Consider the following 22,387-nt stretch of genomic DNA (forward strand, 5'->3'; position numbering starts at 1 on the left):
TACTTTTTACCCTTTGTGTACTAATTAAGAAAACCAATAATTTTTTGAGTTAACCAAGAAAACAGACTTCTTCATAAACATTGAAAGACGTAACTGATACTATCTCCGTATATCGGGCAGTTTCTACTAGTGTCACTTTTTGCTTCTAATCAAACTTCCATGTCCTTGTACTATTTTTACAATTACTTCTAAGTAAGATATTTACTTTTTACTTCGAAACCGAAACTAAGGGATGTAACCGAACCTCCATGTTTTTTCCCCCCTAATCTTGGGGATAGGATAGGAATGTAAAAGATTAGCTAGAGAAGTAATTTTGCTCTATAATCCTTCAATTTCATAATAGGGTACTGTATTAGCTAGCTTTATCAATTTGAATGAAGTAAGAAAAAATTTCAAATAGTTTCCTTTATTTTATAGTTTTTGTACATGTACATATTTTGTTTGAAAATTACAGTTTATTCCCCTTATATTTCAATTTTTTTTGCAAGTTAGCTCCATATGTTAACCAAATTATGATATTTTTTCAAATTGGCATTTTTAACCCTTGTTTTATAGTTTTATCGTAAATTATTTATTTCGTAAAATTCCAATGTGTATGATATAAAAAGGGATAATTTGGATGAACAAGGTGTGGGAGATGGCAAGCACGGAAGTTGTGTTGGAATCGCACCGAAAAAACTTAGACCAAAGCTTCTGCTTTACACACTCTCTCTCCCCTTTGTCTTTGCATGGACACGTATATACAAAGAGAGAGAGAGAAAGAGACAGATTGGTGTTGCTTTGATCATGATCTTCGCATGTATTTGTCCCACTTTTCCAAACTACCCTCCCATATTTATCTCTCACCTTGTTCTTTTCCTCTTTGTAGTTTATTTTTGTATATTATTTATTTTTTCCTATTAGTCTACCACAATCACATAAAAATGTCAACACTACTAATTTGTGACATTTGAGGATGACATTGATCAATGACATAAACAACTTATACAATTATAATGATAATTAAATGACAAGTAGTCTGGTCATATTGTTAACATTGCATCATCCATGATAAATGATGCACCATATCAGTCCCACATCAAAATTATTCAAATATTGTTTGTTTTTTTTTTTTTTTTTTAGTGATCTCAAACTATATTTGGAATTCTTTCATAATAAAATATTATTTTTCTCATCTATAACTCCTCTCAGGACTAGGGTATAGTCTAGATGCAAATACAAATGACGACATATGAGTAAATGACTTAATTATTATTTGACAATATACCTTTTCAAAATTTTCATTGTGTAGCCAAACTAAGCCTTTATAAAATTAATACATGGAGTGCCACATCTCTGGATTTGGATCTTATGTTTTCATCTTTGTTAACTAATAAGAAAATACTACCTCGTTTAACCTAGTGGAAAAAATAATTATTTTTATTTTTTAAAATGAATTGAGATTTCATAATTGGTTGGACAAGAATAGGGATGAAAAATCCCCTTTCCACATCTTTGGTTTGGCCAGTTTGTGTTGATTGCAAAAAAAATAGACCAATGAATTAGAAAAAAAAATATGGGAGCATGGCATGGTTGGGCGTCTGAGGCAGAGACAGAGGGTATGCTAATGCAGGAAAGTGTTAAATGGGAAGTGGCAAATTCAAGTCTATATCTGTATATATACAATACAAAAGACTAGTGGTTAATTTAAAGACACAAGTAATTTGGCTTTTATTTCAGTCCCATGCTACTTGCAAACGTGCGTGTGCCATTTGCCAATGCCCACTCCTACATTTACTATTTAGTTCCAGTACCTGTGTTTCCATCCATCCATCTTCTGCTCCACTGTACTCTTAATTACTCTTTATTGTTTTTCTTCTCATTTTTGTGCCATTTTCCTTTTCCATCACGTTTTGTGTTTTTACATCTCTTTTTTCAACCTGTCTGGACAAATTACGAAGCAGTTTCCAAATCTATTTACATAATATTTACTTTTTTGGCTCTTTTTTTTTCTTATCCTTCTTCTTCTTCTTCTCGATGATGATCATTATTGATATCCATGTTGATGGATTGGACATTTCAATCACTGTTTCCCCTACAATTAACACTAATAAACATTTCCATAAAAAGAAAACTGATAAATATAAGAAAAAAGTATATATTTACTGGACTTATAGTGATATCATATGACCAAATCAGTTTATCATGTGTGGAAATAAAGATAATTTAAAAAGTCTATATAGATTTGCTAAGGTCTTTAATTTAAAAATAATAATAATGATAACGTTTTAAATTTCTTTGCTAGAAATCTTGTTGGAATATGCAAAACAATTCTATATATGTTTAATCATGTAGATTATTTTCGGACCTAAAAACAAACATACCTCTAAAAGATGTAATTAATTTATAATCCTAAACCTTATTGTAGGGTAGATTCATTAGATAGAGAAAGCAGGTATAAGCTTTGGTAAATTTTGCCCAGCCCAGTGGAACAAAGAGTCTGAAAAAGTTTGATTTTAAAAGTTGCACATGATTACAATAAATGTGGTATTAATCTAACATGCAACATGAAATGGGTATGTGTGTCTTAGCTAAAATTGCGCCAACAGCATTCACTAAATGCTAACGTGCATGCAGTAAATACATAACATGATAAACTTAAATGCTTCAATTTTGGTGCACATGCCACCAAATATATAAAACCCCCAATAATATTTACAATATAATAAAATTCTTCTGCAAATTTTGATAACCTAAAACACACACTTAAAATTAAAATATTGTGTTTGGCACAGAAAATTTGAAGTATACATAGAGAGTGTGTCAAAGTGCCTTTGAATTCGAATGTTGCTGGAAATTTTACGGACAAGGACCTACCGGGCCGTCTTTGTTTCACCGATCTAAAAATCCTTTTAAAAATTTTTTCATTGTTTGTTTCATTTTCTTTTAATACACTTATAACCCCAATATATATATATATATATATATTTTTTTTTTTTTCACTTTATGCAAACTACAAAAAAGATTCAGAATATTAATAGTAGTCCATTATATTATTTATTTATACTACAGATCATTCATAGACATTATTGAATACAAAAAATTTCTACACACATTTTTTTTTATCGGTTAGAATAATCTCTAATATAATTCCTTTGAGAGTTCAAATCCTTTGATCTCCAGTATTTAAAAAAAAAAATGTGATTAATTTCTTATATAGGTATGAATCAAAATAAAATAAAAGTATTAATATATATAGTTATGTGAAATATATATTAAAGAATCAAATGAAAACTTCATCAACTAAATTTATGCAAATAGGAAACATTTTTATATACCATAGGGCTACAGCTTTTTTTTTTTTTTTTTTTTAATTTTTGGGAGTATTCGAATCAAATCTCTCCGTATGATTAATGGTATATTGGGTATGTTATCAGTCTAACGTGTAAAACCAATGAACTTATATTAGAACGAGGCCGCGTCAAGTAAGATTAATCTAATAATAAGTTTCTCATATTTACATTAAGGTGTGGGTTCAAAAAACACCCCATTCCCTTCAGGTTTGAGATGTTGTAAGTAGTAACCCAATCAGAAAAATATTAAAACAGACCCATTACAACCCTCACTTTACACATAAAAAGAAGAAAAATTAAAATAAATAAATAAAAAAGCCAAGACTAATGATCTTTTCCTTTTTTTTCTTTTCTTTTTTTTTTCTTTTTTTCTTTCTTTTTTTCTTTTTTTTCATAAAGTTTGCTATTTGTCAAGTGGAAATCATCACTAATGGGACCTATGCTAGTTTGATAAATATTATTTGGTTCTATTTAATTTTTTTTTATTTTTTAAAACTTAAAATCTAATTTGAAAAAATAAACTATAAATGGTAAATTTTTAATTAAATTGCTTTGTTAGTACGTAAGTTCACTGATTATGGACAAATAACATTTTTTTTGGTTTAGGATATCCCAAGTAAAATATCAAATAAAAATAAAGCCTAACGGTTTTATATATAATCGATTATAATGGTAATGGTTATCAAATTATCAAAAACTATGTAAACGGGAAATAAAACGCAAAATTTTCATTATCAATTGTTTGATAATAATCGAATGCAATGGCCCATGATATATATATATATATATATATATGGAGCCCGATCTTTCTTTTCCTTTCTAATTCGTCGCTCTTACACTATTTCATCCCTTAAGACGGTTAGGCTCCTCAGTAAAATAAAATAAAATTTGGAAATTTCGGGAGATTCTGTTCTTATTTTTGCTCTTTTTCATTCTTATATTTGGTTGGTTTGGTGCTTGATTTGGCAGAGTTATATCATTCATAAACGTTGTTTTTGAATTAATTAGTATATTTATCCGTGAATTTGGCTACGTCCTCTTGGGAAAATGAAAACTACCAACTTGAAAAAGTACAGAACTTTGTCAAATTAGATTAATCTTTGCATTGACCCATGCATGCCAGGTATTAATTAGGTGCACTAAGTAAATATGATTTTGCACTCTCCTAATTAAAGAAAATCTGAACCAAGTGAAACCACGTGTAAACAAGTAAATGCATCTCAAGGTTGATTCACTCAAAAGAAAAAATAAATAAATAAATAAAATATTCCTTAGATTGAGAATGATGTTTTTGGGACTTAAAGATTTTTTTAATCAAAATAAGAATAATAAAGTCAAAAGTAATGGCTTGTAAAGGAGTATAAAATAGTTGAAGCAAAAATTTTAAAAAAAAAAAAAAATGCCAGTATAAAATATGAATACATAAGTTAGCTTTTTGCTGACCTAAGTTTTGTATAGGTTGAAGAAACAATTTGGGTAACAAGAAGCTGAGTTTTCCACTCGTTTATCTAGGAATTAGTTTAAGCCAACACCGCAAAGGGTCAACCATTTTTGAACTTTGAGAACCAGTTTAATGAAATTAATTGTTATTATTCCTGTGCTACTCGAATTTAATTAAAGTCTGAACTGTGAAGTTTGAGAATCACATATGAATTCGTTTACTTTTCGTTCAATAAATTCTACCACATCATTTATTATTCCTTTATATTGACGATTAAATTAATTAGTTTAAAACCCGACCAACCTACTTAAAAGATTTGACAAATTCATCAGTAGTTTCCACCTCAATGTCCCATGACTGGTTATTATTATTATTATTGATAAACATCACCCCTTAATTAGTAAGCAAAAATTAAATTAGATACAACCTTAATTTGAAAGGAAATGCTAAAAATTGAATCCATGTTTCGTTCTCTGTCATTTTGCTAAAAAAGAAGTTCGTATGCATTTGAGATTGTTATACTACGCGATATTTTTCTTTTTAAAAATCAATGTCGATTTCATACAATATTGAAAAGCACATGCGAAGGGAGTTTTTAGAATTAGGTCCTCTTTAGTTCATTTGGCAAAAGTACAAGTAACATAGTGAAATTTAAATGTTCAGGTCCCTAATTGCTTTCAATATTTGTTTGAAGGTCGACAAAATTATATAACATCATTACAGATATTAGGCAAGTTGCTTTATTACAGCATTGGACAAAAATAATTAATTGAGGACTAGAAATTCTATAACTCATTCAGCACAGAAGGCATTTTCAATGCATCTTTCTTGTAGCCCCTGATGCAGTTTCTCTTGTCTCTATAAAACATAACAACTACATACATATGAAGAAGAAGAAGAAGAAGAAAAGAGATTAACAAAAATAAAAAATAAAAAGAAATAATGGAATACAATACAGTGACATGTCGATCCACGAAGAAAAATTGTGTATATTATAAGGGAAGAATATATGATGATATTAACACCGGTCTTGATTCTTGAATTTAGAGGAACAAGCAGGATCTTTGTTTGCGTGGCTTTTTCTTTGGTTTTGGTGGTCGCAAAGCCACCTTTATAGCAGCATCGAACACTGTTTTCACATTCTGCCAAAACGAATTGATTAAATTCTTCAATCAAATAACACTAGAATTTAGAAACTAAAGTTGGAATGTGGGTTGAGATTTATTTGGGATAAGTTTTCCTAAGAAAAGCTCTTGCAAATCAGCGAGTTGGGTTAGCTTTATCTTATATACCACATGGATCAGAGCAGAGTGATTTCGTAAATTGTAAGCATTGTGATAAATATTTTTAGGGGTGAAATATAATCAAATAAATTTACATGTTAATATGCAGAATACCTGTTGAGTCTTGGAACTGCATTCTATGTAAGTGACTGCACCGATCAATTTCCTCAATTCCTCCCCCTGTGGATTGTAAATATCATTCCAAATTGGTACATATATGTATATAATTTTAACAAATATATCATATATAATTCGTAATTGTTCAATGGATGACATGCCTGGAAGGTGGTTATTGGTGTTGCTCCAGGGTGATCAATCAAGTATTGCTTGTCATCTCTCAAATCTGCACTAACTAATCCAACTTAGTAGTGTATATACTTAACGTAATTAACAAAAATATTACCAAGGTATATAGATATGTCGAGGAATTAAATACGAAAATATTGAGGCATAAACAAGTAATGCTTCCTATATCTATGATAAAATTATTGTACCAAGTTTGGTTCCCACAAGCACAATTGGAACATTGGGGGCATAATGCCTGAGCTCCGGGATCCACTGTGCAAATGAACACAAGTCTAAGTCTATCAAGCTGAGGATGATTTCTCAAACAATTTAACAAAGAGAAGAAGATGAAAAATGAAACCTACCTTTTTGGAAATATTCTCATAACTGGCCTTGCTGATCAGAGAGAAGGCCAACAGAAATACATCTGCTCCTCTGTAGCTCAATGGCCTTAGCCTATTGTAATCCTCCTGCCCTGTAACCCACACAAATGGACTCTTTAAGTATCTAACGCCTTAAATTCCTGGAAATATGCAAGTAGAGCAAAACTGTTCTTTAAAAAATAAAAATAAAAAATCAATTGTTGAATAACTATTCAGGTTTGAAAAAACAGAACACTTTTTAGTACATGGCCAAGAAGTAGCGATCTCAAAGGGGAGACTCTGTACTGAGGCAAAACTTTGCATTGAGAATGTGTTAAGCAACATTATTTGAAGCAAAACAAAGAAAGAAAACTTTGTGCAATGCTAAGCTCTTGTGGAAGTTTGCAGAGTAAATTTAACCACATTCACCATTCATGGTCTCTGATACTCTGGTCTGCAATTGGGGTCTTAAAGATAACTATACTCCCTACGACAATTCGAACATTATATATTACCTGCGGTATCCCAAAGACCAAGGTTCACAGTACTACCATCCACCACAACATTTGCACTGAAGTTGTCAAACACTGTAGGAACATAATCCTAGAAAACAATAAAAAAACATCAAAAAAAGGAATATCATATCTGCTTTCTTTCTACATCCTTGTATACTGTGTAAACAACAAAAGTTCCCATGATTAATGCTCATACCGTCGGAAATGTATTGCTTGTGTAAGAAATGAGCATGCATGTCTTTCCCACAGCCCCATCCCCAACTGTCACACATTTGATAAATCTTGCTGTACTCATTTCCTTGTTCTTTGATCTTCTTCTTTCTTCTTCTCCAATCAACCTAATTTTTCAGATGTTTAAGGCATTAGACATATATAAGAAGTTAGGAGGTTGAAAAAAGAAGAGGATCAATTTTGAAGTATGAAAAGAGAAGGGAAGGAGGAGGGTGGGTTTTTAACAACCAACAACACCTATACCCACTTTAGCTGCATCTTTATCAAACTTTTAAATGATTGCTACTAAGGGCTTTTCTTTTCTTTAAGTGCAAGGCCAAAGCTATAAGAGAGAGAGGTTTTTCAAAAGTAGGTTTGGTGCTGATGTTAGTTGGGTTTAAGTGTTGGACAAGTGAGGGAATGAATGATGATGGTGAAGGGAAGGAATTTGATTAATTAACCAAATACACTATCATAGGATTAAAAACTAAGTAATAAAAATTAATAAAAAAGTACAAGTGGAATCACCTAACAGCACATTTGTGGGTCGCCATCATTATTATGGGGTCCATTTTCTACTTAGCTTTTAGCTCAGCTTAGTTTTCTTTTTGGACCCACTTCATTTTTTATTTTTTATTTTTTATTTTATTTTTGCTACAAAAGTTAGTCAACAATGTATATATAGCATAAACCTATTAATATCGAAAGGTTGTTAGATAAAGATCATTTTCATAATCAATTTAGAATTTTTGACCGTTTATTTTGTATCCCAATTTCCAATATGAGTTATGTACAATATTGGCTCATTTCAGTGGAGTTCTGAATGCTCTGTTCTCCATAAGATTTGTCAACTGGTACCAACAAAGCGTAATGACCAAAGCCATTGGACAAAATGACCAATGCATTCCTAATGGGCTGGTCTTCCATTAACAACACTTTAAGTCATGGGCTTTGACCCAGACTCAGTTCTATTACACTTAAGGCCCATAAGGATTGATGTGCGGACAATACAGGGTCAATTTAAGGGGAATTTGGCCCTATACCCCTTTTCGAAGGGCTCCAAGTATATTCACCCTTCCGTTTTAAATTTTTTTATTTTGCTCTTTCATTTTCTAATATTCCCATATTACACTTATGAAAAGAAAAGGAAAAAAAAATTAATGAAAGGGTTTGCTATTTTTCCCCTAACTTGAATGGAGCACAAAGATTTTCCAAATTTTTACCCTCCGATTAGAGGCAGATTTCTAAATTAATTGGACAAAAAAGTCTACCGAAATCACTATTTAACTCTCCTGCCGCCATCACCACCATGTCCGACAATCCTTTTAGCTCTTCTGCCGCCAGCACCACCACGTCCGACGACCTTTCGCTGATGGTAGCATCAGGCCCCAAGTGGGCTTAGAAAACTATTTTTTTTCCTTTCTTTCTTTCTTTCCCTTTTTTTTTTTTTAGTTTTTTTTTTTCTTGTTTGTTTGTTAGATTTCTATGGTTATATTTTTATTTTTCCTATAAAAATTCAATTATGTGGAATTTTGATAGGATTTGCAATGCTTTTTCAATGCTTTTTCATGGAGAGTTGTGGGATGCTTTTTCACAGAGGAAAGAAAAGCAGAGGTGGAGCAGGGATTTTTTCTTTTCAATAGTGTGTGGTTTTTCTGGGAGAAGAAGGAAAAAAGGAAAAGCAGAGGTGCGGGCATGGCTTCCGGGAAGGAGGAAAGGAAAATAAAGGAATTTTTTAGTTTGTTAAGGGTGAAATAGGAAATAGAGGGTAGATAAAAAAAACTGAAAAAAGAAGGGATAAATATCCTTAACCTCTAATTTTGGTGGGTATTGGGCCAAATCCCCCTCAATTTAATTCATGCCCAATCGGTGGTGTACAGTAGAGTAGACGCCCACAACCCTCGATAACTTTCCAACTGTGTTTTTGGACCAATCCGAATTTCTTTCATTTGCTATACGACTAGTGAATATTATTAGTCAATTTTCTTCAGAAAAAAATATATATAAATCTATATTAGTCAATTCATTTTAAAAAAGTAGAAAAGAGAAAAAATAATTAAAGTAAATAAATAATAATGTTTTTAAGATCAGTTGGAATTCTAGCGCTAATCTAACACAAATAAAGATAGAATAAAAGGGATAAAAGAAAAGAAGATCCTGATTATTATTAGATGACTAGTCAATTTAGAGGTTCTTGTAAGAACAGTGTAGTGGTAATTTTGTCGGATAGCAATTTCGAATTTGAATCCAAAAAGCAATAAAGTGAAAATAATCCTTTTAAAAAGAAAAAAAGAATGAAAGGTCGAAGGTCTGTTTTTTTTTTTTAACATTTTTTTTTTTTACCTAATCTAGAATTGTAATTTGGATTTGTTTGTACGGAAACAAAAAACAATAAACTTATTATTTATATATATTATTTCTTGTCCATATGCCCTATGACATTGATTAATATATATCGATATATATAGTTACATATGCAAAATTAATGCCAACCAAGAAAAAATCTAAAAAGAATAAGAATTTGCGTTCTTTTATGTTTGTCATGAGAAATTAAAAACTTCTATAATATGCATCTTTTATGTTAAATTATATTTTCCTCATAATTTTCATTTACCAAATAATTAATGAAACTAAAATCTTTAAATTTTTATTCTTTTATTTTTGTTTTCCTTTGTGAATTCCGGACTCCGAAGATAAAGATTAAAACCTTTATTATTTTACCCTGGATAAATTAAGTTAACGATGCAGTCATATATAAATTAACGAGCAAAACAATATATAAAAAAGCAAAATAGTGCATCCGTTCGATCGGATTGTTAGTATCCAAGATTTCAGATTGATAATATAATTTTTTTTTAAAAAAAAAATTAAATAGGCAGCTAAAAACTCTGCGTTTGGATAGGATGGGACGCTATTGTTACTTGATTGTAATAGGATGTTAGCAAAGAAAACCTATAAATAAATAGCCTCAAACCCCCAATGTTATCGCTACCTTCTCTCCCAAAAAGAAAGAAGAAAAAATCGCCGCCTTTCTTTCACAGTTGACTACGCGCACTCCTGCCTTTCCGTCTGTCTTCCTTAATATTTGTACGTATAATTCTCTATATACAACATTTATTGCACTTGGTTTGCATGGTTTGATTCTCTCTCTGGTTCTTTTGCTTCGTTTGGATACCCTTCCTAATTTTTTACTAACAAATACTATATGGTTAATGATCTTATATAAATTACCATGCATGTATGTGTGTATATCTTATTCTATATGAATTTAAATATTAATTAAAAAAAAATTTGACCTGGTAGCTAGTGGGTTATATAGAAGATGGTGCGCAAAGGTGATGAAGAATATAATTCAAAACCAAGAAGCAGCAGTAATAGTAGTAGTAGTGGTAGTAGTAGTAGTACAAGGCATGCATGTGCGGCGTGCAGACACCAAAGGAGGAAGTGCAAACCGGACTGCGTGATGGCTCCGTTTTTCCCGGCTGACAAAATGGAGGAATTTCTAGACGTGCATAAGATATTCGGAGTCAGCAACATCGTCAAGTGTCTGAAAAGTATCCAAACCGAAGAGATTAGAAAACTTGCTGCTGACTCTTTCAAATGGGAAGCTTCGGTTTGGAAACAAGATCCGATTAATGGGCCTCTTGGAGTCTATAACCAACTCAAATCCAAGCTTCAACACTGCAGATCAGGAGCCTGCTGCTGCACATGTACATGTAACCCAATCCAACAACAACAACCGCCTTCCAACCATATTATGTATAATAATGGACCTCCTCATCACAGCACCAGCAGCAGCAGCAGCAGCAATATTGTTAATGGTTATCATCAGCAGCATCATCATAATTTTTCCATGCCAATGCAAACAAATAACGGATATGATGCTCCTCCTCGGCCAGCTGTGCTATATTCACATCCAATTTATCACCATCATCAGCAGCAAAGTGTACGACATTTGTCACTCCCTGCTGGATGTACTACTGGTGGTGGTGGTGCTATTACTCAACGACTAGTGGTAGAAAGAAGCAGCTCAGGTGCAATGGAGTATCAAACGTTTAACAACAACAATTTTTTTCATGGAACAAGCAGTACCAGCAATAGCATTAGTGGCAATATTGGCGCTCCAATATCCCAGCTTATGAGACAACCAAAAATCAACAATCCCCCTCCTCCTCCACCACCACATCAATTTCATCCTCTTCCACAATGAAAAAATATAGCTTTTTTGTTTTTTTTTAGTGGGGTGGGGGTTTTATTTTGATATTTAAATTTCTGGGGATTTTTATTTTATTTTATTTTTTTTATGGAATATATGTCAGAGTTGATTAAGATTTGTTAATTGGAACCGTACCATCAATATTGAATTGTTATGCTGCATTCTCAGTCGTAAAAAAAAATTCATATGCTAATATGTATTTTTTTACCTCTGTCTTTCCAGACCCACGGATCCTTTTTTTTTTTTTTTTTTTTAAACTAGGTTTCTTTATTATTTTTTACTAATTATTATTATTGTTTTTTATTTTAAGACCTTGCTCTTACATTAGATTTTCACTTTCCGTACTGCTATTACATTAGATTACGGCTCACAATCCGTACGATCGATATGTGCAAAACACAGACTGGGCTACTTGCTATTGTCCAATTCCTTCCCAGTTGGGCTAAAGTTTTGAAGAAGCCCATTCCAAGGCATGAATGTGGAAATGTTTTCTTAATATCGTTTTGTGTATCTTATCTACATGGCGTTGTTACCTTTTCGTGGTTTCTTTTTATTTTTGTTTTATTAAGCTTGCAGCTGTGGATCAATCTAACCAAGTGACAACTTTTGAAGGTATGGAAATTATATCCATCTTGATGATATTACTCCTTAGATTTTTGCACTTTCCCATATATATTATAGTACTTCATCATATATTGTTGTTTTCCTTTGATTTTCAATTTTTTTTTTCTTTTTTACCATTTTAAAACACCAGACGAAAAGGTTTTTCTTTTCTGTAAATTTATGAAATATATGGGTTAAATACGAAGATGGTGATCAGTATAAAGGGTTTGATCCAATTTTATAGTTCACCCTTATAGAGTACAAAATTAATAAAATTAAAAAATTAGAACTGCAAAAAATTACAGTTACACTCAGATAGTAATATTATATTTGTCTAAGAATATAAATTTTGACAAACTCATCTTTAATAGGGTTGGTCTTCATCGTGCATGCAAGCATCAAATTGACAATTACCTCAAAAATTGAGGAAGGAAAAGAACTCTATTTTCAATTTCAACACACACACTTGCACATAATGTATTTGCCGATAGTGAATGACATTTACACATGCCTCCACAGAAAGGTTATTGCCTTTTTTTTTCCTTTTTTTTTTTTATGGGGAAAATTGCTATTATTATTATTATTTTTTTTTTTTTTTTTTTTTGTGCTTGAAGGGAAAATTGCTATTATTGGTGACCAATAATTGTTACTATTGATGGTCTTACTTGGAAGTCAAGTTTCTACCCCGATCAACACCCTATCTTCTTACTATGGTCAATCTTTTTCTTCACAATTAGCACCATCTACCCAACTGGTTTTCCACTTTGGATATAAATAGATAAGCTCAAGGAAATTTCCAAGAAATCAAAATTCAAAATTAATAAAAGAAAAAAGGACAAAAAAGAATCAAAAGACAAACCCAACTTTGAATTTGACATGTCCTCCTCAATCCCCCCTTTGAACTTTCAAAATGTTTTTTTTATTTGCCATCAGTTTCGTGTTTTGTTTTTGGAATAAAACAGTATATCTAACACCCACTTCATTCAAACCACGTGAATTATTAGTATCCAGTGGGATCTATCTCTTTCTAGCTATTTGATTTTGATTTTGATACATATATTTTTTTTGATCGTCCAGTTATTAAAGCAGGAACAAAAAGGAAAATCCTTTGAAATGTCAAAAATGTAGACTAATAACCAAGTCTTATTTAAAAAGGGACCCACTTTATGATAGAAACTTACAAGCATGGTGAGGTGGTTTTGTGCTAAATTCCAAATGTTAGCATCATCATCCCACAAACAGACGTCCTATCTCTCTTTGACGAGTCACCCCGGTGACATCACCAAAACCAATATCACAATCCCACCTATGTACCTGGACTACCCTTCTTTTTTGCCATTGTTTTCCAGTTCATTTGCCAATTTGACACACTTTCCTTTTTCTTTTCTTTTTTTCTCTCTCTCTCTCTCTCTCTCTCTCTCTCTCTCTAGCTTTTTATTGGTAGCTGAGGCTCTTAATTTTGGTAGAATACTTGCTCGATTAAACTACTATTTAATTTCTCTTATAATTTATCATTATGAATTGGAATTTACGTCTCCAAAAAAGGAAAAGAAAAGAAAGTATAATAAAAGCAATTTATCATTCATATGTTTCATTACAATGTTATGAAAAAAAAAAAAAAAAAGCCTTATACACAATTGTTATATAGGATGATGGTCTAATTTTTACCTATCATTTACCAATATTTCCTACAATTTTTTCTACATTTCAAAATCATCAAATATTCTAATTATTCGACGGTAATATTCTAATTATTGTATATGGTTTATATATTTTACTTTGCTATATATATATATAAGATAGATTATTTTATTTATTTCGCTCGTAATTATTGACTGTTGTACATGCAATATTAACTAAATAATACAAGTTTTTTTCTTCAAAATTATAAATAGATTATAAATGACTAATAAATGTTAAATAAAAGTGGGACTTTCTAGTTTTTATTAGATTAACGAAGATGGCTATTTGGTATAAAAGATAACGTTTTCCGAGGTTTGACTTCTACTGTTTGGTTGATTTGAGAAATTTGGACTTCGACTAAAACATTTTTTTTCTAAATGAGTAGAAAAGGTTTAAATTTCATGTAATGCGCTAGTAGATCTTTGCCATTTTCTGCATGATCGATTGGGGGGAATCTGAATTTTGATGTATGTTTGCATAATATTCATTATTTCTCTTTCCTCAAGGAAATAAACAAGTTCTCACGTTCCTCTGCATTTTCTTCTCAATGTTAGTCCACGTCAACACATTAATTATTCTTTTCACAATAAGTTATTTTGAGATTAACACAAATTAGGGAATGGAAAGTAGACAGATAAAAATCATTTCAAATGGATATGTATTTTTTTGGCATAGATATTTGAATTTTTTATTTTAAAAAATAATAATTTTATCATTAAAATATCCTATAAACATACCGACTAAATATATTATATTGTTTTATTGAAAAGACCCTGGTATTTTAAAGCAAATATTATATATATACATACATATATTATCCATACATATATATATATATAGAAGTAAATGCTAACAGACAGAAATTTTAAAACACGTGCACTAAAAAACTACTTTTGATTTAAAAACAGCAAAAAGAAAACTCAATTGTTGAATAGTGTTTTTAAGCTATAAGAATTACTTTCAACTACATGAAAAAACAAAAAGTACTATTTATATCACCAACCTCTTGAATAACAAAATTTAGTGGATATGAAAGCAACAGTTTTGTTGCACTTACAGGATTCATGTACACATTCTTTAAGGCATATGTATACTTTTTATCCATTTTGTGTGCTGTCTCAATGTAAACCGTGGAACTGCAGCGAAATTAGAGCCCAGTTCATGCAAACCGATAGTTATACGTTGGTCATCAGATTAGTTCATCCATGTGGTACACAAAACTTACCATTACTGTGAACATTACTTGGCAGTTCAAACTCAACTTTCATAAAAGATACTGTATAATCTATTTAGAAAATTAAAACCAAATGTAATAATATAAGGTCACTTTTTCAGATCAAGAAACATCACAAATTCAAACCAGTATGCCACCTCTTTGAAAAATCTATGAGGCATCAAAATTCAGGATCTGTATATTTAATAAAACCCATATTAAGTACAAATATCCCTAAATACTTTTAGTGCTTCCCATGGAAAAAAGAAACAAAAATATATAGATACATGGAAAGTGCATATTTGTAATATCAGGGTAAAACCGAAGGCAAAAGTTGTTCACCGCTCACCAACCCAATGGGTGAAAAAATAAAAATAAAAATACCCCATTTTGCTATGCAATTCCTATCACCTTCCTCTTTGCCAATAAATAAAATTCTTGGGACCCCCCACAAGAAAAAAAAAAAAAAAGTGGCCCATTCATTCCAACTTAAATACAAGTCTAGAAGCTACAAAAGCACAATCTTCCAACCTTTCAAGTTCAACTCCGAAGAAGCTGTGCCCAAAGGAGGAAGAAAAAGAAGGCAATGGTTTTAGCCTCCCAGAGCGAGTTACCTCTCAACGAGAATGACTCACAAGACATGGTCATATACCAAGTCCTAAACGAAGCCATGGCACTCAATGGCTCTCTTCTACCTCAAAGACACCAAACCAATCAATCGACAAGTCTTGAAGCAGGCAAGAGCATTGGGAAGAAGCACTACAGAGGAGTTAGGCGTCGTCCATGGGGCAAATACGCTGCTGAAATCCGCGACTCTGCTCGGCATGGTGCTCGAGTTTGGCTCGGAACCTTCGAAACGGCTGAAGAGGCTGCTTTGGCGTACGACAAGGCTGCTTTCAGGATGCGTGGAGCCAAGGCACTTCTCAATTTCCCTGCTGAGGTTGTAGCCGCAGCATCATCATCGTCAACGACTATTCAAAGAGTTAAGCCCAATACATCTAACAATCCGGACTCGAGTGGTGACTCGAGCTTGCTTTCTATTGGTTCTTCGAGATCAGATTCAGAGAGCACCACAAGTGGGGAGGTAAAAGATATGGGTCAGGTCACCTAGAGGCATGGTCCTGGTGTTGAAAAGTAGCGGTTTTAGTCATCTGGGTTCTTCTGAATTAGGATTCTAAGTGTGTAAAACTCTGAAGATTTTCCTCTTTTTTCTGGTGTTCTTGAGGGATTCCAGTGTGTATATAAAGAGGTCTAGCTAGCTGCATAGTATAAGTCTCTGCAGATTAATCCGGTGGTATTATCAGTGTTACTACAAAAATCACAAGTTCATTGGTTTGCAATAAGAGGGAAGGTAAGACAATTGATTAATTGGTTCAAGTTGAAATTTTGTATTTTCCTTCTATGAAAATGTATGAACTAAGTCTAGTATAGAAATCAGATTGGAAGCAATTTCAAGTTGAAGTTTCTAGCCAAACTAGAATTTTATTATAAATGGTGCTTCTAGTAAATGCCTGAAAGAAAGTAATGTTCAATTATCACTCTTCCACCTTTTAATTTTGGACCAAGCTGGTTGTCCTCTGGTAAAAACAGAGGATGCCCATTTTTCTTGGGCATTCTCTTAAACAGACCTGGATTGGGTTTAAGAGATTTGGCTTGAAGGGATTGGATAGGGAGATTACTTCAAAGAGAAAATTTCAACTTCTTTTGGGGCAAATGTCTTTTCCATTAGGCTGATATGGTAGATATTACCAAAAATAAAAGCCCGTATATGGCATATATTGGTGACATGTGTCCCATAAGAGTTCTGAATCTAATAACACATACATATTTTAATATACTTAACAATGCTTTTTCATCTGTTTTTGTCTAGCTTTCAAGGACTCAAGGTCACCTCATGTTTCATGTTCTTTGTGACACTCGTGTTTCTCTACCCCATTCATCAGCTTCCAAATCCAAAAAGAAGAACATGGTAATTGAACCCGTGACATAAATTAATGCACTATCATCAAACTAGTACTCTCCCTTTTTTGAGATTGTCGGTCAATGTTACCCACTTGCATATAATTTTATGGGTTCCTTTTTCTTGTTTCAAAATGAACAACCAGGACTAGTTGCTCTTGAGATTACAGATAGAAAAGATGGCACATAGGGCATTGAATTGGTTGTAGATCCCCATTTTTTTTTTTTTTTCCTTTTTAAGTTTGTGCCAAAGAGGATATTCATATCAGGATACCAAAGTAGATCCTCATGAGCATGCAGCATAGTATCTACATTTACTACTCCTTATACTTTTTCAAAAACACTGCAAGGAACTGAAAAGTAGATGATGAGGCCGATTGAATAGGGAAAGCTGCTGTGTGTAAGGGCTAGCCCAAGGACAAGTTTGCTCACAAGCCCTTGTCATTGAAAGTAAAGGATTAAAAAATTCCAAAAAAAAAGGACAAATTATCGTAATCTCTCCTTTATAAATTTATGTAGTTTGATTTTGCTTTAAAGGGAGCTTGAGTGATTTTTGCCGACCTCACTACCTATTCTGTAATCATTCTAGATCTCACTCACACATAAAGGGAGATTGTCTATTCATTTTTAACTCTCCCATTGTCCAACAACAACAAAAAGTAAGTATACGCTTATGTTTTTGTTACCTCGTACAGATCAATACTATAATACTTTAAACCATATGCTATACCACCTGGCAAAATTAATTCTAGTATTCTTATTGAATCGTCCAAATCATTTTTGTCGGTGGTATACATTTGAAAATTATTTAGCAATGGTTAGCCATTACCTAACTAATATTCCCATTCAATCGGCTTTATAATAGTCTTATTTGTTAAATGGCATATAGTTTGACTGATGAGACGTTATTACAGAGAAGACGCAATTTGAAGATCTGCTACATTAAAATTTGGCTGCAACCTCAGGGAAGACAATATCAAATTGTCTTTACCAAACCCAAATTGTCAAGATCTACCCTTATTCATTCACGTGACATAAATAAAAGTCTTAGGTCTATTTTTTTTTTTTTTTTTAAAATTGAACATTGGAGAATTTTTTTTGTTACAAATATGGTCAAATTGATCAACTTGAGCAGGTGAATTAAGAATTTTAAAATTAAATGATAGAAATTATTGTTATCTAAACTGATTTTTCCAAAAAACTAAACTGTTTAAAAAATAATTAATTGGGAGATGGATTTTCAGGCATAGGATAAGTCGGTGCCAAAGTTGATGTGGGCATATATATATATATATATATATATAACACATACATATACACACCGTATGGTCAATTAGTTTATTCTAATTGTGCACCAAAAAAATTGGTTGAGTCTTGTTGATTTCAAAAGATAGCTGGTTGGTCAAGAATTTTAGGAAACTTGTAAAATATTGTGGAAATTAATTGGCAAGAGATGTGATGTGATGTGATCCATATACATAAGAAAGCCCACTTGCATTCCATCTTTATCTTGTTTCTGTTGCTATAAGATTTTTTTTTTTTTTTTTTGGGGTAAATTCTGCAGTTATAAGTTATGACATGGCATTTGCAGATGTCCACGTCAGGGCCTTCACATTTTCTATGGTACACAGACCGTTCAAGTTGGAAGTTGTTTGGCTATGGCTATAACATAGCCCATCATAAGTATACCAATACCGTATTCTGTATATATCAACAATATCACAATATATACATATACATGCATCTGCCTCCATACGTGAGTGCTTCTGTAACTAATACCAATATTAATTCATTTTTATGCATATACTATTTTTTTTTTTTTTTAAACACATGATGCAGAATTTATATTTATTAGACTTTTATTTCAGTTTATTAATATCTTGAAGACCTAAAGGAAAGATGAAGTTCATTGATTTATTGGTAAAATAAAAATCAACATATATATAGTCTCAAAGGTACAAGCAATTAATTGTAATATTTGGTCCATGTTGAAAAGCAAAAATTTCCAAAAAAATATACTTAATTTAACCGTGTTACATTATGCTGCGAAAAATAAATTCCAAATTGTTGATGTACAAGTCCTGTTCTGCTACACTCTTTTAAGCAACAAAACCTTACAAGCCTGCAGAGTACTAAATCAACTAGCTACAAACAATTTGTAGATCACCCAAGTTCCTATTTTGATTGATCAAAACCAATACAAATCAATTTTGATATATATATATATATATATATATTACATGTATATTATGTATGTATATATAGTATTTCCTTCATATTTCTCCAGCTAAGTTATAGGGAAGACAGCAAACTCTCCAAGTAGTCAGTCCCCAAGTCTTGGAACTCAAAAACATCAAAGAAGTCTCCTATACTTGCCTTTCTCTTCATTGCAGGTTGTCCGGTGGTGCATGTGAATTCATCTTCTTCCAATTCTCTTGATGCCCTCTTTCTAGGATTGGAAACAATAAAGTCGTTGCTAATAATGTCTAATTCCGAAGCCTTAACAACTGTGTCAAGAGGGAAATTAAGATATGCTTTGGGGCCTCTAATTCTCAAAGCAGCCTTGTCATAAGCCAAGGCTGCTTCCTCTGCAGTATCAAAAGTCCCGAGCCAAAGTCGAGCTCCTTTTTTAGACGAATCTCTAATCTCCGCCGCATATTTTCCCCATGGTCGCCTTCTTACTCCTCTGTAGTGCCTTGTTGCCACTTTCTTTACTCTCTCAGCAGCATTCACTGATTCCTTGTTCGGATTGGAACTCAAATTACTCTCTGAACTATTATTGTCACTCTGTTTCTGTTCCATATTTGTTGCAGCTGGAATATTGGTAGTGTCAAGAAGTTCTTCCCAGGTCTCAGCTCCCATTGATATCCACCTCCCTAGGCTTGGTAGCCTTTGTAGAATCTCCATTGATCCATCTGCCCCATCAAGGTAGGGCAATTCTTCCCAAGGTTTGGAAGATTCTGATGATGCATTTGTATTCCTTGTTTCTTCAATATTATGTCCAACTCCACCAATAAAGTTGGCCCAAACGTTCTCCAAAATAGTTTCTGATGCTGCTTTATCATCGCTTTGTAAACCCATGTTCCCGATCATGCATATGATTCATGCAAATGAAATGAAGCAGAAAATTATTAAGAGGGGAGAGAAGGGATTGCCAACTAAATAATTATATATATATGTGGTTTTTTGACGCGTTATACAGCTCAGCTATGTATGGTTTATCCTCCTACTTTGTGAATGGCTTAGCAAGAAACTTGTCTTTTAATCCCAGCTGCTGATTTTAAGGAGAATCTTAGGATTTAAGCACCAAGAAACGAGGTGGGTGCTTTAATTTTATAAAATTCCAACATTGACTTATGTACTTGTTCTAATCATTTTTGTGGCTTTACCAATGTGGATTCTTTGTATTTCTTATTTTTTAATTGAGTAAATCAATACCTGCCACAATTTCGTGACTAAAAACACAAGAAACCGAGGAGAAGAAGAATAAAAAGCTGGCTAAAGAGTATAAGTTGACTTTTAATTATGTTGCTTTTGCATAGTTCTTCCTTTTTTTTCTTTTTTTTTTTTGCAAAAGAGTTTCCCACTTTTTATTTTTGGTTTTCCTACTTATTTATTTTTGGTTATTTTTATACCTATCTATATTATAATTTTTCAGTTGTTTCGTCCGATTGACCATCACCCATCAAAGTCACTCCAGAGCATATTATTCTCCATTTCTCTGCAACCCAGAAAAAGTGACTTTTATATATGCATATTTTGGTTTTTCATGTATTATGTTATATGTGGCTGTCTCGACAAGAAAGAAAATAGGGAAAAATTTATTGTCTTGTCAAAAAGGTTTTAGTTGATATTTATCCTTTGACGTTTGAAGTATTTGTGAATTAAGTAGCTAAATTTATGATTGTTTGCGTATGAAAAAGTGGTGGAAAGGCGGATTAAAACCTGTTTTACTTCTTCATTTCTTTAGAGATACATTACCAATAAACAAGGGGCTTCTTAAAGCCTGGTTCGCAACTTCCCAGGCAATTCCTTGTCATAAAGTTTAAAAGGTACAAATGTTTTCAGATTTGGATCTCTTTCCGACTAACTATTCTTTAATTAGGACCTTGTAATATTATACAGCAAAATTAATTTGGGACCTCAATATTTATAATGTGCCTTACATATGATGCGGGACGTGATGAGCATCATATTTAATTGAATGTTTGAAGGACAATTCTGATGAATTCATCTGCAAATTTACATTTTCAACGAAGATTACAGTAGATGATGTTTGTGAGAACTACTATAATTATGCTTCTAAAAACATACAGAAAATGTTATGTTGTGTTAAGAACTTTCTTAAAAGCAATAGACCTCACCTTTTTAATTACTTGTATATTTATGTGGCAGCTTAGTGGTGCCCAAAAGAACAGTAATAACAGGACCTATTGAACTTTGACATGTATGTATAAACTCTCTGATTAATGTTTTTAAATTAGCCCAGAAAACTTGAATTAAGTGTACGGCAACTAATTATAGGCTGGCAAATGCTTGAACGACAAGTATGGCCACCCTAATCTGAAGTTAGAGATAGATTAGCTGGTGGAGAATATATATATAAATATATTTATATAAAGATATATATATATATATATACACAATTAATTAAGTAGCCGCACGCTTGACCATATAAAATAAATGTGTAAGCGACAGAAGAGGAGGTATAAATTATTATATTTTGGCCAATTAATATAAAAGCAAGGTACATTATATGGACAGATGCGGCAATCTGATGGAATTCAATGTATAGGAGATTATTAGGTGATTAATTTGTGCAATAAATTGAAAACTTTGGAATATATGTCTGACTTTGATCGCTACCACTTGTACATGCACTGAGCTCTGTTTGGTGAGACTTCTAGCCGCACATTTACATGTATAAAAAATGGCCTAATGTTATGAATGCAAAGAGTATGTATGGTATGCAAATCTTCCACTTGGAGTTGTCCAGCAATTGATGCCCATCCCCACCGTGACAATGACAAATTGAATCTCGGTTTTTGTCTTTTCCGACTCGATCAAAATGAATATCCGACATAAAATCTTTAAAAAGCAGTAACAATGACAATAATAATTAATAAAATATTTTGGTCACGATTTTTTTTTTTTTACAATTTAAAAAAAAAAATTCTATGATAAGTTCTTAAATATTTATGATTATCGGCATTTTATGTGTTATACTAAGTTGTTCAGTCTTCAGTGTAATAAAATTTATATTTAGTTGTACATTATTGTAATAT

At 32.2% G+C, this 22,387-nt stretch overlaps 4 protein-coding genes across 4 annotated transcripts; 2 read left to right on the forward strand and 2 right to left on the reverse strand.

The window, feature by feature from the left end:
- Positions 1–5,437: 5,437 nt before the first annotated feature.
- On the reverse strand, positions 5,438–7,724 carry LOC107410932 (rac-like GTP-binding protein RAC13). The gene is made up of 7 exons (XM_016018422.4): positions 7,415–7,724; positions 7,219–7,306; positions 6,707–6,816; positions 6,551–6,614; positions 6,335–6,399; positions 6,171–6,236; positions 5,438–5,915 (listed from the first exon to the last, which is right to left on the reverse strand). Exons 1-7 carry the CDS (start codon positions 7,511–7,513, stop codon positions 5,817–5,819), a joined length of 591 nt encoding a protein of 196 aa, XP_015873908.1. The 5' UTR covers positions 7,514–7,724; the 3' UTR covers positions 5,438–5,816.
- A 3,026-nt stretch (positions 7,725–10,750) lies between these two features.
- Positions 10,751–11,638, forward strand: LOC107410445 (protein ASYMMETRIC LEAVES 2). Its single transcript, XM_016017882.3, has one exon. It carries the CDS (start codon positions 10,751–10,753, stop codon positions 11,636–11,638), a length of 888 nt encoding a protein of 295 aa, XP_015873368.3.
- A 3,976-nt stretch (positions 11,639–15,614) lies between these two features.
- LOC107411165 (pathogenesis-related genes transcriptional activator PTI5-like) lies at positions 15,615–16,704 on the forward strand. Its single transcript, XM_025077344.3, has one exon. It carries the CDS (start codon positions 15,730–15,732, stop codon positions 16,252–16,254), a length of 525 nt encoding a protein of 174 aa, XP_024933112.1. The 5' UTR covers positions 15,615–15,729; the 3' UTR covers positions 16,255–16,704.
- A 2,364-nt stretch (positions 16,705–19,068) lies between these two features.
- LOC107411160 (ethylene-response factor C3) lies at positions 19,069–20,624 on the reverse strand. The gene has a single exon (XM_016018698.4). It carries the CDS (start codon positions 20,193–20,195, stop codon positions 19,395–19,397), a length of 801 nt encoding a protein of 266 aa, XP_015874184.1. The 5' UTR covers positions 20,196–20,624; the 3' UTR covers positions 19,069–19,394.
- Positions 20,625–22,387: the final 1,763 nt, after the last annotated feature.

The sequence above is a fragment of the Ziziphus jujuba genome, chromosome 1 (assembly GCF_031755915.1).
Source record: "Ziziphus jujuba cultivar Dongzao chromosome 1, ASM3175591v1".
NCBI classification, from domain to species: Eukaryota; Viridiplantae; Streptophyta; class Magnoliopsida; order Rosales; family Rhamnaceae; genus Ziziphus; species Ziziphus jujuba.